The 17,741-nt window shown below is 37.6% G+C and overlaps 1 protein-coding gene across 2 annotated transcripts in view; it reads right to left on the reverse strand.

The window, feature by feature from the left end:
- Positions 1-17,741, reverse strand: part of TES (testin LIM domain protein) — a 74,811-nt gene that overhangs the window by 18,941 nt on the left and 38,129 nt on the right. For both annotated transcript variants that reach the window (XM_043967088.1, XM_043967089.1), the window contains exon 2: positions 15,234-15,319. In XM_043967088.1, coding sequence (XP_043823023.1) covers positions 15,234-15,319 — 86 coding nt within the window. The remainder of the gene's footprint in view (positions 1-15,233; positions 15,320-17,741) is intronic.

Raw genomic sequence — 17,741 nt, forward strand, 5'->3', positions numbered from 1 at the left:
CTCCCTCTTATGTGAAACAGAGCCAGTCATATCACCTGTCTGGACCTCAGTTTCTTCATCTATTAAATTCAACTGTCCTCACTGGGTCCCTTCCAACTGTAAGTCTAAATGGAATACAGTATATTTGAAGAACAGTAACATGACAAGTCTGGAAAGATAGATTGGAGCCAGTCTTTAAAGCAGAGTTCTTAACCTTTTTTTGTGTGTCATGGACCCCTTTGGCAGTCTGCTCAAATTGCTGGAGGGACTCCTCAGAAAAAGAATTTAAGGAAATGTTAAATTTCATTGAAAGGTTAGTGAAAATAAAGATGTGTTTTTCCCACCCAAGTTCATGGATCCCCTGAAATCTGTCCAAGGCCTCCAGGTTAAGAACTCCTTCTTTAAAGGGCTTTAAAATGTCAAAAAGAAGAATCTACATTTTATCCTAGAAGCAGCTGGGAACCACCAAAGCTTTCTCAACAGAGTGATTTGATCAGACCTCACACCTGTAGGCATATCATTTTGGTAGCTAAAGACTTCAAATGTAGCTTAGGGTCACTGATACAGTTGTGCTTCAATTCACTTGCTAGAAATGCTGCTATTTTGCAATGTGTATGTAAAAATCACATTTTTGGAAAGCTACCCAAATTATTTTTTGTAGCTACAGAATAATGAACATCTGTGTGGCATGTTACAGGAAAAGAAAAAACAAACCGCTTTTGACATAATTTCATATGAATGATAGAAAACCTTATGAACTTAGCTGGGGCATGAATGATTAGTCCTGTTTTACATAAAGGAAAACCCCAGAGAGGTCCAATGCCTTACCTCCAGGTCTTGTGATTCTAGTCTTCTACTAGCTCTTCAGCCTTTCATTTTATAAGTTTGCATTTTTGCATATAGTTTTGACTTAAAGCAAGGCATGGTGTGCGTGCGCGCACACACACACACACACACACATATTTTGAAACAGTTATTTCAGAACTTCAGGGCCCCAGGGAGAGTACAAACTACTTTTATTATCCACACAAGGCTGGTTTGAAATCTGTAGTTTGCAATTAGCTTCCAAACAGTCAGCACATGCCAATTTGGCTTTCAAAGATTTCTTGCTCTTGGCTATTGTCTTACACTCCCATCTAGTGGAAAAAAGAAGCAAGTTATCTTTCTGAAGGTCCTATCCATTTCATCCTGTCCTTTGCGAATGCTCAGGGAGGGATTTCTGATACTGTTTAAATATGTTATTGTTGGGCCTAATTGAAGACTTTCTCTGAAGAGATGTGAAAAAATAAAAACAAAAATAAAAAACAAAGCTTTTAAAGTTAAAAAAATAAATATGTGATATTTTGCCAAAGAGACTCCTATCTAGGTAACAGGCCATGCCAACAAAAGTGCTGCCCAAAGGAGGTTCTACATTTAGGAATCATGATACAGGGTTGTAAGGTTGTGTCCAAATCCCTATAGATGCCATTAAAACAGAGAAATAACTTCATAATATCAGGTATGGCTATCATGGTAAAGAATGAAAAGTGGGGGCAGCTAGGTAGTGCAGTGGATAGAGACCGGCCCTGGAGTCAGGAGGACCTGAGTTTAAATCTGGTCTCAGACACTCGACACTTACTAGCTGTGTGACCCTGGGCAAGTCACTTAACCCCAATTGCCTCACCAAAAATAAAAAAAGAAGAAGAATGAAAAGTGGACTTTTGGAAATGATGCCAAGCGTGAAAATGGAAAGGCTTACTAACTGAAATAATCCATGTTTGTTTACAGAACACCCCAATATAAAAAGGTATCAGATGTCCTAATATATATATATATAGGCATGTATATATGTCTATGAGAGAGGAAGGGAAGGAAATTGGAAATAACTTAACAGATTTATTTTCTCTAAGATTCTACTCATTGGGGTGGACCCAGAAAGCTATTTGCAAGCTCTGCTAGGTCCTCTACAGCCAGAGAAACCTCAAGGCAGATCCCATACCTAGCTAGTTCGTCAATTTTGGACCCATGAGTCTAGTGTTTTTGTCATCTGAGAATCAGCCAAGAGAACCCAACATGGAGACTACTGTTGAAAAATGAAGCGGTCATTAAAATTTTTTTTAATTGTGAAATGTTATCCATTTCTCAGTGATATAGCAATATGTTACACTTTTCTGTCCATTGGTCAAGGTCAGCCTCAGAGAAGCACATAGAGATACTACTGTGTGCCTAGTCCTAGATCCTAAGGGCTAAGATTAATTACAATGAGTATCAAAGTGGAAAGGAAATCACAAAGATGCACCTAGTGCCAAATGGGATCCAGAAGGGGAGAAAGTAAGAAGACAAGTCACTTGGGGTCTAGGAGGTTTAGGGTCTGATTGTATGCACAGGCGTGTATTCGTTTTACCCCCTTTGTCTTTCTGTCTTGTCTACCTTTCTTTCTATGAACGTTAGCTGGCAGAACACCACTTCTTTACCAAGAGCCATCTCCTCCACTTCTGTCCTCAGTTAATAACATCTTGCACCCATTTGCCACATCTTTGGAAAAGGCTCTGTCATTTAAAATGTATCATCAAACAAATAGCAATTAATCTCTAGGTTCAGCCAATAGGCATGCTTTCCTTTCTTAAAGCCCAGTGAAAGAGAAAGCAGCACAGCTTTGGAGAAATGGGCACGATGAGAGATTGAGTCTGGCTTGGAATCGATCTTTTTAGATTGTGAATAAAGTAGAGAACAGCTCACACTGTCTGGCAGTAGGTAGAAAGTACACTACAAATAGAACCAAGCTCCTAAGACTGGACAGATGATTGGAATTAATCCTTTTTAGCACTGACCTTATACTTCAAGCAATAGAAGGGAAAAGTCTAGTTCTTAAACCAGAGATAACAGAGGCTTCTCTTTGAAATTTTGACCCTTTCGAATTCACACTGGAAGGCTTTCTGTTTGAGAAACAATGTTGTACAGTGGATAGGAAGCCGGCCTTGAAGTCACAAAGATGAGGTCAAGTCCTGCCTCTGACACTTGCTGTGTGACTCTGGCCAAGTCACTTAACTTCTCCTTGCTCTAGACCAATGGTATTAAACTCATGAAGAAAAGGATCCCTGCCAACAACATACTGACTTAGAAAACCACAAATAAAAATTATCTATGTTTTACTGTATTTTTACTTTATTTCATTAAACATTTCCCAATTACAATTTAATTTGGTTCAAGCATCATGGGAGTTTTGCAGCCAGGAGTAAGACACCTTTTCTCTAGTCTAGGACCACAGGGAATTTCTTCACCCAGGAATTCTCCCTTCACCAGTGGAATCATAGGTCTGGTCCCTATCTAGTTGTTACCTCTGTCCTTATACTTGACAATATTTTTGAGATCTTTAAAAAAGATTATAATTTGGAAGATAACCAGTGACTGAAAAAATCCCAACACTACTTGACCTGCACTGGCTACTCTCTCTCTTCCTTTCATTGTCTCTACCCATTCTATGCTTGAATATCTTGTTCCCTTAGTCCTCTTTTCGCTCACACTCTGCCAACCTCAACAGTCAATTGCTCCCTCCATCCATCTTCTCTTCTACTCATGTTGTTGTACTGACCTAGAAGTCTCCCAAGCACGCTCCCTGGGTCCACTACAAATTTTTGCTATTTAATCTCAATTAGGTCTTCTCTTTTATCAAGGCAATGTTTTTTATTCTTCCACAACTTTTGTTCCGTCATTTCACTCTCTTCTTTCTTAAACCTGCCTATAAGTCTCAACTGAGGATTTCACCTTATACTTAAAAAGACATTTCAGGCCATTCCCTGTGAGCTCTTTTTTCCTGACCTCTTCTCACTTTGACATCATCACTCAGTCTTCCCTCCATAAATCTAGACTCTGATGAAGAGATGGCTCTTTTCAACAAAGCCACGTACCTTAGATCCAATCCCTCTCATATTCTCTAGCAGATGAACTTGCTTCCCTCCTCTTTCCTTAATCTTCAGTATTTCCTCTAGCTATTACTAGTTTTTTCCTTGTTGCTTATGAACATGCCTGTCTCACCCATCCTTAAAAAAAAAAAACTCACTAGATTCTACTACCTCAGTTTCCTCATCTGTAAAATGAGCTGGAGAAGGAAATGGCAAACCACTTCAGTATCTTTGCTAAGAAAACTCCAAATGGGGTCACAAAGAATCAGACACAACTAAACAGCAACAACAAAGTAAGACTTTAAAGTTTGACTTTACAAATAAATCAATTAATTTGATCCTTACAACAATCTTGTGATATATGTGCTATTATTATCCCCATTTTACAGATGAGGAAACTGAGAGACAGAGAGGTTGAGTGATCATTCAGGGTCACAAAGCTAATGTCTGAGGTAACATCTGAACTCAAGTCTTCCTGATTCAAAGTTCAGTATTCAACCCGCTATATCGCCTAGTCATAATTCCTCCATTTCTCCTGTTTTACAGTTAGTATCTGCAACAGCTTTTCTAGACAAGTAAATGGAACTTGAGTTCAAAGAAAGGAGATCCTTGAAATGCTGCCAACATTAACAATGGTTTAAAGACCTGACCAGGACATGGTTACAAACTATAATTTTAAATAGTTAGGAAATGTCTTTGGTAACAAGTACATACATATTTGGATAGAAACCTTTGTCACAGCTACTGAATCTGACAGAAGCACATGCATTAATCCATTTTTGGATGAGCGGGTTTTTCTGTCTGCTTGAAACCAATCAAAACCAATTTGAATAGAAGCATAGTTCATATTCCAAACTTTTCTCCTAATAATTTAGAGCTATTTTTACTGTTCTATTAATAATCCCAAGAACTTCACATTAACTGGGTATTTGTAAGAATACATAATCTTAGATCTTTTTTTCTTGATGCTTATTTTGTAAGTGCTTGGCACTCAAATATATTTATTGGTTGGTTGATATCCAACATTGGTCCCCTACTTTCAGGAAGCTAGTTTTTAATTCTCCATATCAGTGGAGAGATAGGATACAGTGTTGGTAAAGAAAAAACAATGAAGTCTCTTCATGATAAGTGGTTATAATGGTGGCGAGACCAATGGTAAAATATATAATAAAACTAAGCACTTAACTCATTTGGTCCCTCAAACAGTCCTGAAGTTATTAGTATAAGCGATATTTTCATTCCCATTTTATAGATGAATAAGCTGAGGTTAAAGGAAAGACATTAAATGCACAGAGCTCCAGACACAATCACCCTGAAAAAGCTGAGGCTCAGATACTTAAATGACTCCCTTGTTATCAGAGCTTGTGAGTCTCAGAGTGATGCCACATCAGTCTCTGTTCTCTCCAGATCTGGGGCTTTTCCTGCCACAATGCATAGCTTCCTAATGGAAGGCCTGCTTTTTATTTCCCCAAAGTCTTCAAATCATTAGAAGGTAGGATGAAGACAGGGGAATAAGAGAACCAGTAGAGCAGCACATGAGGGGTGGCATACCACTTCCAGCTGTTGTCCCTTCTCCAGTGGTTATTCTGACAAACTTCATAGGTGAGACGGCATAACAGTAGCAACCAGTTTAGAAATTTACCTAGTAGGACTTGAAAATCTACCCACAGATCCCAACTCTGGGGCTGGGAACTCCTGAAAAGATCAAATGACAGGGAACCAAAGAAAGTTAATAATGACAGAAATCTAGTATAATGGAAAGAATGTTGGGAATCTGGAAACCTATAATCTAGTCCTGACTCCAGGACCTTGAGTAAATGACAATAAGGGACTTGGGGGCAGCTAGATGGCCCAGTGGATAAAGCACCTGCCCTGGATTCAGGAGGACCTGAGTTCAAATTCGGCCTCAGACACTTGACACTTACTAGTTGTGTGACTTAACCCTCATTGCCCCGCAAAAAAAAAAAAATGAATGAATGAACGGATGAATTAATAAATAGATGAATAAATAAATAAATGGATGGGTAGATAGATAGATAAAATGAGGGGCTTAAACAAGGTCATCTCTAAGTGATTCTATCTCTACAATTTTACGATCTGACAATTCACCTTTTAGTCTTTCCCTCTACTTATCATGCCCTTGATTTGAGAGGAAAGAAGAGAAACTTTCAATATCTGAGTACCATTCAAGTTTGTCATACCACATCCTTTGAATGTCCTTGTTGATGTAAAATTTTCCTTTGAAGGTGAATTTGACCCTCAGAAATAGCCAGATCATTTTAAATTAAATTTGACAAATGTAATGTGTAATATTTTTTTTTTTAATTAACTGAACTCGGGGGCAGCTAGGTGGCGCAGTGGATAGAGCACTGGCCCTGGAGTCAGGAGTACCTGAGTTCAAATCCGGCCTCAGACACTTAACACTTACTAGCTGTGTGACCCTGGACAAGTCACTTAACCCCAATTGCCTCACTAAAAAAAAAAAAAATTAATTGAACTTAAGATGAATAAAACCAAAACAAAGTAATGAGAACCTCATTATAATGTGATTAATAAACTGGCTAAAAGGGCAATGTGTCTAAAGGGGAAGCCTGTTTATTTAAAGGAATGGCACTAGTTTGGGAAATATGTGAGCAGCTTGCCAAAGTAACACTTGTAAAGTACATTTCAATCACTAGGATATAGAAGTTCTGGTAGACGTTGTTCAAATAATCACTTTCATTATCTTATTATAAATTCTGTAGTTTCCTGCCAGTGGGCAGCAGTAGGACTCGATTCCTTATCTATTAGAATGGCAACCCATCAGTGAGAGTAGGGTCAAAAAGCTCCACTCAGAATATTACATGATAGTTGTACTACATGTATTATTCACATACATGTGGAAAATAGTACTACTCTAAAGACATTTCCTGTTAGTTAATTACAATCAAAGGAGCTTGATATCCTTTGTACTTCCATGTATCATTAATGTGACCAAATAAGGATACTGCCTTCTGTATATCTCTATAATTTTTTTTAAAAGTTATTAACTACTTTTAAGTGTTAAGGGATAATAAATGAGTAAAAGGTGACATCTAAGGGCGGTGGCTCTGAGCCAAAAGAGCAAAAGCAAAAAACAAACAAACAACAAAAGAAACTGGGATATCCAGGTGAAAGGCAGAAAGGTAGTTAACAAATAAATTCTATAGAAAATGAGGGCTCACAGAGATGTACTTAGAGGTGGTTTAAGAGTTAGACAAAAGTTCAACCTGAGTGGAGAATTTAGGTATTGAGAGAAACAAGTCACCACCGCCACTCTCACCTTCATTTACAAAATGCTTTCCTTTGAGCCCTGTGAAACACCCCTGTGCTAAATATTACAAGTGTTATTATCCCCATTGTGCAGATGACGAAACTGAGGTTATGCGACTTGCCCAAGTCCCCAGCTAGTTAGTGTCAAAGGAAAATTCAAACCCAAGTCTTCCTGACTTCAACTCCTCCACTTTTAGCAGAAAGGTTTGCACCATCTTATACCATACACCATAATATCCTACAGAAAGATATTTAATCTAAAGGTAAAAAGTCATTATCATTCTTTTAAAAAGAGAAGAAAGGAAAGTGGTACTTGTACAATGAATGGTTGGGAAAGGATTCTCAACTAAGCAAGAACCAGAGCTGATGAAAAAAGACAAAATAAACAATATGGATTACTTAAAATTAAAGTTTCACACACAAAATCATTGCAGCTAGTATAAAAAGGGAAACAATTATATTATAATAGATCTAGAGCTAGTAGGGACCTCAGTGCCCATCTAGTCCAACTCCTAATTTTACAACTAAGAAAAAAAAAGTCCTTAAAAAGTTAAGTGACTTGTGAAGAATTTTAATTCCTATCCTCTTATTTTAGGAGCCTGTGCTCTTTTGTCCTGTCAATGCTGCCTTAGTCAACAGTGGGAGCAAAATCAGCTTTGCAACTAATATCGCTGAAAAAAGTCTCAAGTAGCTACAGAGAACTGACACAAATATATAGGACCATGAGCCATTGCACAGCATATAAATGGTCAAAGCACATGTGTATTTATCAGAAGAAATGCTAATGCTCAACACCTATTTGAAGAAAGGTTCTAAATTACTTATGAGGAAATGAAAATAACCCTGAGATTTTCACCTCATGCCCACTAAATTATCAAAGATGAGAAAAAACTGATAATACCCAATGTTGGAGGATTAGATGAAGATAGTCATATTAATATGTGCTTCATTTATATGGCACTGATAGAGTGTTTTAAAGTTTTATCAATCAATAAACATTTATTAAGCGCCTACTGTGTACAAGGCACTATGCTAAGTGCAAAAAGAGGTAAAAGTCAGACACTGCCTCAAGGAATTTATAATCTAACAGGATAAATAGTATGCAAACAAATATATGCAAAGCAAGATATATACCAGACAAAATAGGAAATAATTGAAAGAGTGTGGAAGGCACTAGAATTAAGAGGGATTAGGTAAGGCTTCCTATAGAAAATGGTATTTTAGTTGCAATGTAAAGGAAGCCAGAGAGGTCAGTAGTCAAAGCCGAGGAGGGAGAGCATTCCAGACCAGGGACAGCCAGAGAGAATGACCAGAGCAGAGAAGGAGTGGACTGTAGGAGCAACCAAGAGGAAAATGTCACTGGGTTAAAGGGTGTGGGTCGGGGAGTGAGGTGTTAGAAGATTGGAGAGGTAGGAGGGGCTAGGGAATAAAGGGCTTTGAATGTCAGCCAGAGTGTTCTGTATTCGATCCTGGAGACTATAGGAAGTCACTGGGGGGTTTACTGGGAAGGGGAATGATGGGATCAGACTTGCACTTTAGGAAAATCCTATTAGTGGATGGATAGAGGATGGACTGGGATGGGAAGAAACTTGACAGGCAGACCCACCACAGGCTATTGCAGTAACTAATGAGGGGCCTGCACTAGAGTGGTGGTAGTGTCAGAGGAGAGAAGGGAGTATATTCCAGAGGTATACAAAGGTATACAAAGCACCTTATAATTACTATCTCATTGATCCTCACAATAACCCTGGGAAGTAGGAGCTATTATTACCCCATTTTACAGATGAGGAAACTGAGGCAGAGGTTAAGTGGTGATAGCTAGTAAGTATCTGAGGCTAGATTTGAACTCAGGTCTTTTTTTACTCCAGGCCCAACACACTATCCACTGTGCCACCTATCCATTTCAATCTAAACAGTTGCTCTGGAAAAAAAACAAAAACATATACACATTTTAAGACTATATAGGGGCAGCTAGATGGCACAGTGGATAGAGCACTGGCCCTGGAGTCAAAAGGACCTGAGTTCAAATCTGGCCTCAGACACCAAACACTTACTGGCTGTGTGACCCTGGGCAAGTCACTTAACCCCAAATCCTCACCAAAAAAAAGAAAGAAGACTATATAGAGGGGGCAGCTAGGTGGCGCAGTGGATAAAGCATTGGCCCTGGATTCAGGAGGACCTGAGTTCAAATCTAGTCTCAGACATTTGACACTTACTAGCTGTGTGACCCTGGGCAAGTCACTTAACCCTCATTGCCCCGCAAAAAATTAAAAAAAAATTTTTTTTAAAGACTATATAGAAAAAAAATCACTAAACTCTTTTTATACCCTTTGGACTAGTGAGTTCAAATACTGCTAAACCCATTCAAGCTACTATTCCTTTGTGGTCAGGGAAAATTTAACTTGGACCAGGGATTAAAAGTAGCTTACAACTGAAATTAGACTTCCCATACACTCAAAGAGAGAAGGCCCTGGGCTGGGAACAGGCTGCGTTTAGGTGCCCATACAGAGATACTCAAAACTAAGGAATCTCTAAATAAGAAATCACTGAAGCAGCACAACGCTGAGCTCTGTGTTTCTCTTGGGTGCCTCAAACTGCCCAGTTGTCTGTAGCTCACACTTTTATACCCAGGAGAATTTGCTGCACTCTGGGGTGGGACGTGAGAGAAAGTGAGGTCTGAGAGGCTGTCACCACAAGAAAGAGCCCCAAGCTGCATCTCTAGTTGTGGGAGTAACGTCAAAAGGATAAGTAACACATTTTGTTATAGCTCAGACTATAAAGGCTAGAACGAAGAGACAAACTTGTTTCTGAGTCACATCAGAAGGAAGATAGATAGATTCTTGTCTCAGATGACCTTGGAAAAACCATGATGGATATGAGGGCTTGTCTAAGGCTCGTTGTCTTTTATGGTTATTAATAAATTCTGAGGTTACATCTGGGTGAAATCATTAGTCTTTGTATAGTGGAATGGAAATGAAAAATCCTTTTTACATATCAAAGATCTGCCATTGTTGAGCTCTGAAAAATCCTAACTGTGTCAGGGAAGATTTAGACTAAATTAGTAATTCCATTTGAGATTAGCCGGAGTTTGTGAAGCTGGAAGGTAAAAGGAAGAGGTGGTAGAATAAGCCAAAAAGATTTCCAGCTTCAGAATTTGAAATCGCTTATCAATTCCATGCAAAATTAATTCAGTTACCCTTCCTGTTAGGATTATCAATCATAGACATATTTCATATAAATACATATACACACATATTAGACATATGCATATATATGGCTTATAAAAATCCCAACTCTGTACGATCTAGACAACTAAGCAAGGTAGAACATACAAGTTCAGCTGAAAAAAAAATGTCTTAATAAAACGACAAAGGTCTCATGTATTAAATATATCCCATATGACAGAATTTCAATATCTAAAGCAAGTTCTGTGTCCAACGCCAAATCACCTACCTCTTCAGAGTGGCGAGATAGTTTAAAATTTCTCATTTTTACATGAAAAATTAGACTTGTAAGAACATGTAACGGGAAAAAAATACACAGATGCAGTATTAAATATCCAAAGCAGGAATCGCAACCTTTAAGGAGAAGCTGTCATTTTTTCATAGACCCTTCTCAGTTAGTCTGGTACAACTCTATAACCTACCAAAAAAGATAGGAAAACCAGGACTGTGAAATGACAAGTCCACTTTAGCCCAGTAGAGGGTAGTGTAGGCTCTCACAAAGACAAAATCAGCTCTCACAGAATGTCCCAGCAACCTTAAAGAACTGAAGTATTCCAACATCCAACTTGATATTTACAGATTTTACCTTTTGAAAGCATCCTAGAAACATAACCTCTTTGAGAAGGAAATATAAGAAGCACAGTTATAAAGTCCCTTTGAAGGTGTATTGGAAGTCCTTTGAAAGTTGTCTGCTTTAAACACAAACATTACGGTCAGTGGAGCTTAACATGTGTATTTCATAGCTAGCTACTAAAAATATTTGGAATGCTATGATACTTCTCAAATAATATTCATGCTATAAATGGAATATTCAAGCATTTTGACAATACTCCCTTTCCCTTTTCTATCTAGAATAAAGCGATTTCTTAGGAATAGTACTCTGAGGCAGTCATAACACCCACTAGTGCCATCCAAATCAGATTAAAATGTAACTGGGAAATATTTAACAAATAAACAAAAATACAAGAGAACACAGATAATATTACATTTTAAAACTAAGTCAACATGTGATCTGGAGGGATCCTTACTGGAGGGCTTGGTGGCCCCTGTTTCTATCCCTGAGCTCCTGCTAAGAGCCTTTAAATCTGAGTAGCATGGTGCTCAAATACGGTTGTGTTTTTCATAATAACCAATTGAGAATGTCAGATGACCATAGATGGCTGAGAAGAGCTCTCCAAGAAAAATCCACCCACAATTCTTTGATGGGTCTAACCATTATATAAAGGAATGTGATTCATAATAACATATTGCATAATAAAGTTTTCTTCCTTTTCAAAGGAACTGCTGTAATGCTTCCTATTTTTCCTTAGCAGTTAAATTTACTACTGAAAAACTTTCAGAAGTCTGAAACATCACACTAATCCCAACTATTATATAGCACGTTATTTGTCACCATTCATGAAATATGTGCAGTGTTAACCACAATTTTATTTTAAATGATGCCCAAGTATACCCCACTTAGCATCATTAATAGTACCTGTGAAAATACCTAGAGGCAAAACAAGAATAATTGTAATATTTTGTATTTTATTAAGAAGAGTGAGATTGTCATGAAGACATTCTCTTTTATTCTTGGACTCAAAGCCCCACTATGCCACACCCTCCCTCCCATTCTCTCCTCCTTTACAGTCTCTGAGGAAGAGATGATCCTTCTTTCTACTTGTTCCTTCCACAGTATCCTTTCCATCTCCTCCCAGAGCTTGCCACCTTGATTATTCTCTCTGGCTTGTTCGCTTTCACTCTGTCTTATCTACTAGGTCCCTTTTCCTATTGCCTACAAACAATCCCAGATCCTGAAATTCTTAAAAAAATAAAAGCCTTCCCCCTGACCTTGCCAAACTTTCATATTCTTACCCTATATCTCTTCTCTCTTTCATAATTCAAGTTTTGGGGTCCGTACTAGCAGATTCTACGTCCTCATTGCCCCTATCTCTTGCTTCTCAGTTTGTTCCAATTTGTCCTTCAGTCCCATCACTCACTCCAAAACTTCACTCTCCAAGATTATCAACTATTATATATTTTTGCTAAATCTGGTGGCCTTTTCTCAGTGTATATAGTTCCTGACTTCTCTTGCATGCTCCCCACAACACTCCCAGGTGAGGCCCAAGCCAGATTAAAATATAACTGGATGTTTATGTATTTAAAATTTATACATTTGTATATATTTAAACTAGAATGTATCTATTTACATATTTAAAATATGATTTTTATATCATCTATTTGTTTTCTATTTTGAATATATTTTCCATATTTATTTTTGTATTTAAATATAATTTATATATTTATGTTTAAAATATAATTTACCAATCTAAAATTTAATATGTATCTAAAATATAATTGGGAAACATTTAACAAAATATAATAAAATATAATAAAACTTTGTCTTAGACCACTCCCTTCGCTTCTGGGACATGGCTTTCTCTAACATCTCTCCAGTTATTTCCTCTCAGTTTCCTTTGCTGAATCATCAGATATCTTCCATTCCCTAACTGAAGGTTAACCTCTGAAGCTTAGATCTGGACTGTCTTCAGTTCCTTCTTTCAATGCCCTTTCATTTGGTGATCTTACTAGTTTATGTGTGTTTAATAAAAATCTCTATACAGAAGATTCTCTTATCTATTAAACCAGCCCAAACTTTTTCTTAAATACCACTTCCCCAACTTCCTGTTGGGCATCTTCAACTGGTGTGCCATGGGCATTTAAAAATCAAGACACAGTTTACCTCCACCCCCAATCTCCCACTCCCTTTAAACCTCCTCCTGTTTCTGGTGAAGAAATCACCATCCATCTAGTCACCAGGTTAGCAATCATAGAAACATACTTTACTCATTCTTCCCCCACCCTTCCCCTGTATCCAATCAGATGTTAAGTCTTACCACAGATATATCTGTCTCTTTCTCTCTAATCACATAGCCACGACTCCAGCTCAGTCCTTCCTCTCCTAGACTAAAGTTATAAACTCTAAATTGTTCTCTCTGATTCCAGGCTCACCCCTCTATAATCCATTCTTTTACAAAGATAACAAAATAATCTTTCTGAAGCATCATAGGTTTAATTATGTCACTCCCTTGCTCAAAAATCTTCAGTGACTCCCTCTTCTTTCTAGGACAAAGTGTGTACGTGCGCATGCATGCATGTGCACGCGTGAGCACACACACACACACACACGAAATTTAAAGCTCCTCATGATTTGGTTTCTACCTGCTTTATTTTACATTACTCTCCTTTTATACACACACACTTACATTACTCTCCTTTTACACACACACACTACTTACTCTCTGTCCTACCCCTCACCCCCTAACTGCCTATACACAAGCTATTCTCCATACCTGGAATACACCTCTTCTCTTCTCGTCCCTTTTCCCTAGAATCCTTAGTTGCTTTCAAACCTCAGCTCAAATGTTAACTCCTATGAAATAAAAGTCTTTCCTGATTGTTCTAGATGTTTATACTCTCTTATCTGTCCAATTACCCAAGTTAACTTCATCTGAGTCAACTACTCCCTCAACTCTTCCCTTCTCATCATGTCACATACCCAATTAGCCACCAAATCATGTTGATTCTACATCTTTCCATCTGTTCATCCAGAAAGCCACCATTCTAATGTAAGCCATTTCCACCTGCATAAGAATAACCACAACAGCCTCCTAAGTGGTATCCCTGTGTCCACTCTCTTCTTTCTACACAGCTGCCAAATTATTTTTCTAAAATCACAAGTCTTGCCCATGCCACTGCCCTGCTCTAGAACCTTCAGTTGCTCTCTATTGCTTCCAACAAACAACATTTCCAGATTCCTTTCCAGAAAGGCTGTCCATCACGTCCAGAATGATCTCCCTCTATACTGCTGCTCTTTGTCCCTCTAACCTCCCTGCCAGGCTCAGCTTTGGTGCAAGCTTCTACATGAGACCTTTCCATATCACACCAAGTTCTACTGCTCTTTCTTCTCTTCCTTTCCATCAAAATGATTTTTATTTTCTTTGTATATCTTTACTGTGTATGTTTCACTACCCTCCCCACTTCAGTAAAATGTAAGCCTTTTGAAGGCAGAGGAAGGTTTTCATTTTTGTCTGTGTCCTGAGTGTCTACCATAGTAACTGGAACATCACTAGCACTCATTCACGGCAATAATCATTAATCAATTCACCTTTATAGAAGGCATAGCAGCCTTAGAGTTAGATAACACTTATCACCCCCATTTTACAGATGAGAAAGCTAAAGGTCATATATGTAAAGTGGTATGCTTAGAGTTACTGTCAGAAGGGAAACTTGAAACTCAGCTCTCCTGACACTTGGGCCATCATTTTTTCAATTACATACCACAGGAATGATGTGATTGCTTAGAGTTGTGATATTATTCCCAATCAATTGGCCAGCATCTCATAGCATCAAGTCAAATAAGGTCACAATTGAATTTCTCCCAAATTTTTAATATTTTTATGTTTCTTATAACACATTGATGACATTATTGCAGAAAATATGTTAGGGCACTGTTGTGTGGAATATGCCTAGAATATTGAAATAAAAGTCTAATCCCAATAGATTAATAAAACAGACTCATTTGCTACTTCAAAAATATCAGATCCCACTTTCTAGACCTAAAGGCAATTTAAAAGGAAAATGAACAAATCGAGCCCTTTAAAACATGGTTTTGTGGTCCAATTAGCTCATTACATCATAATAACAGGGGAAAGGAGAGCTTTATATTTTATTCACATCTCAGAATAAAGAATGATAGCTCTGCATTAGCAATCATGCCAGACAACTTAGCACTCTTTTCACTGCACAAAAAGGCTAAGGAATTATTGCCACAGAGAGGAACTTTCCAATGTAGTGCTTAGTGTTTTAAAACCATTACCTCCAGAAGTGTAGCTCAAATCCTTCACATTTATCCTTGCATTTTAAGCAGGGAGCACCAAATCCTTGCTCATGACCTAACCCCATCTGTTCAAGAGAAAACAAGACAAAATATCATTAATGCAAGAGTTTAAAATTAAGTGTTTTTTTTTTAAATTCAACTACCACTAATTTTCCATTTATTGCTTTTAGAAAGTATTTTTAAAAGGGGGGGAGGAGAATACCCTACCATTTAAACACTAACAACACCTTTGTAGGTGATCTTATCTAAGGTCCAGTAGAAAGAAAAAAGAAGGGGCAGCTAGGTGGCGCAGTGGATAGAGCACCGGCCCTGGAGTCAGGAGTACCTGAGTTCAAATCCGGCCTCAGACACTTAACGCTTACTAGCTGTGTGACCCTGGGCAAGTCACTTAACCCCAGTTGCCTCACTAAAAAAAAGAAAAGAAAAGAAAAGAAAATGATAAATTTGAGTAATACTCATGATGTTTATTTTAGAACTAACTGCACATTTTTAAAAAGCCACTAATTAGCAGAATCAGAATATTCTACAAACCTTAAAGTGCTAATATAAATGGCTGCCCTAGTGATAGATAGATGATAGATAGATAGATGATCAATAGATGATAGATAGATAGATAAAATAATTATTAATAACAAATTTCTTGGGGACCCAGTGTTAGCCTTTTCTCTCCCCTGCCCCACCCCCACTGCAGAGGTCAGTTTTTAGGAGGAAGTTCTAATCCTGTGGAGATAGACTCTTTGTGACTAGCTCATGAACTGATAGGATTAAGCAGGACCTATCTGGACTCTGACTTTGCCCCTCAGGGGGTCTCACCATACGGCTCATTTTAATGTAGACCACCCTCAAGTCATGCCAACCAATGGAACTGAATGATGCTAGCCAATGAGCTTTGATCAGTATATAAGGAGCCACCTCTACCAAACAAAGGATAAAAAGACTGGACCACAAGGGGATTGCTCTCTTTCTTCCTTGGATTCTCTTTTATTCTCCACGAGCCCTCTCCTTGACCTCTTGGGTATGTAATTGTTTAGGCCTGTAAGCCTGTGGCTAGTAGGGAAGTCAGGGAAACATGTGGTCAATACTTTATTAATATTTGATATTAATTGATAATAAATGCTTACTGCCCAGACTTGTATAATAATCATTAATAAATAAATCAGTAATTTTTTTAAAACCCAGCCTAGCCCCCAATAATCTAGATAAAACAACAGATATATACATATACATATATACATACACACAACACATACACAAGTTAACACTATACAGAAAGAACAGATAGAAAATGCTACAAGAAAGAAGAACACATGCTAAAATATTTGTAACAACATTTTTGTGATGCAAACAACTAGAAACAAAGCAAGTGCTCTGTTTGGGGAATGGTGGAACTTATATACTAATATAAGCTCATGTATCCATCAAGAGCAGTGGTTCCTATTCAGTGCCTGTTGGTTCAAAGGTATAAGGCTAAAAATTCTTTAATGGATCCTGATGCAGTAAAATTTTATAATTGTAATTAATGTAAATTTTAATTTGGAGCTGGGGAGTTATCATTTAGTGTAAGCAAGTTATTATAAATTAATGAATAAATCTAAAAATAATTTATGAGTAATATGTTAAATTACCCTGGGGATTCACAACACATTGTTGTTATTATTGCTGTTATTGTTATTGTTGTTGTTGTTGTTTAATTCCTGAGGTTCAGAAGATTATATGAAAGTGATGTTAACATTATTGGGCATTAAGAGATTACAGATACAAGCAATTCAGAGTTATCTAGATTCACACAAACTAAAAGAGTAATCAGAACCAGAAGAAAAATACATAAAATGATAACAGTAACACAAATGAAAAGAATACCAAGAGTAGGTGAAACTGGGTGATTATAATAACCAGTCTTGAACATGAAAAAAAGATAATGCAACAATCTCCCTCCTCTTGTCAGAGACAGGAGACTGTAAAGGCAAAAAGTTGAATAAAAAGATGGAGTCTTTGTAGCCTTTGTTTTTGCACAGCTGTTCAGGGTTTTTGATTTTTTTTTTTTAATTACAACAGATGATTTAAATCAGGGATGAGGATGAGGTGGGGCTTTGCAGAAATGACTGACATAAAAATAAAGCTAATTTTTTTAAAGCAAGAAAATATTATAAAGTCACCTAAGCAGTTAGTGGTCAGCTTGATCACTATCTGTCTTCTACCATGTGAAATAAGCAGTTACTTAAGTTCTGCTCTGGAAATGGGAAGTTCAAGCAGAGGCTGGTTGCAGATAAAGAATTTAAGAAACAAACCTGGGCTGTTTGGTGTGTGTTTGGTTTTTTAAGTGTACCCAAACTAAAATGTTTTAGAAGAAACAAGAAATGTGTAATTTGGGGGGAAAAGGAGACTTGGGAAAGCCCATTTTGATATGTCATTTCAAGAGTGAAATGAGAGAGAAATGTGGGCAGATAGGTGGTGCAGTGGATAAAGCACCAGCCATGGATTCAGGAG

This window comes from Dromiciops gliroides, chromosome 5, assembly GCF_019393635.1.
Source record: "Dromiciops gliroides isolate mDroGli1 chromosome 5, mDroGli1.pri, whole genome shotgun sequence".
NCBI classification, from domain to species: domain Eukaryota; kingdom Metazoa; phylum Chordata; class Mammalia; order Microbiotheria; family Microbiotheriidae; genus Dromiciops; species Dromiciops gliroides.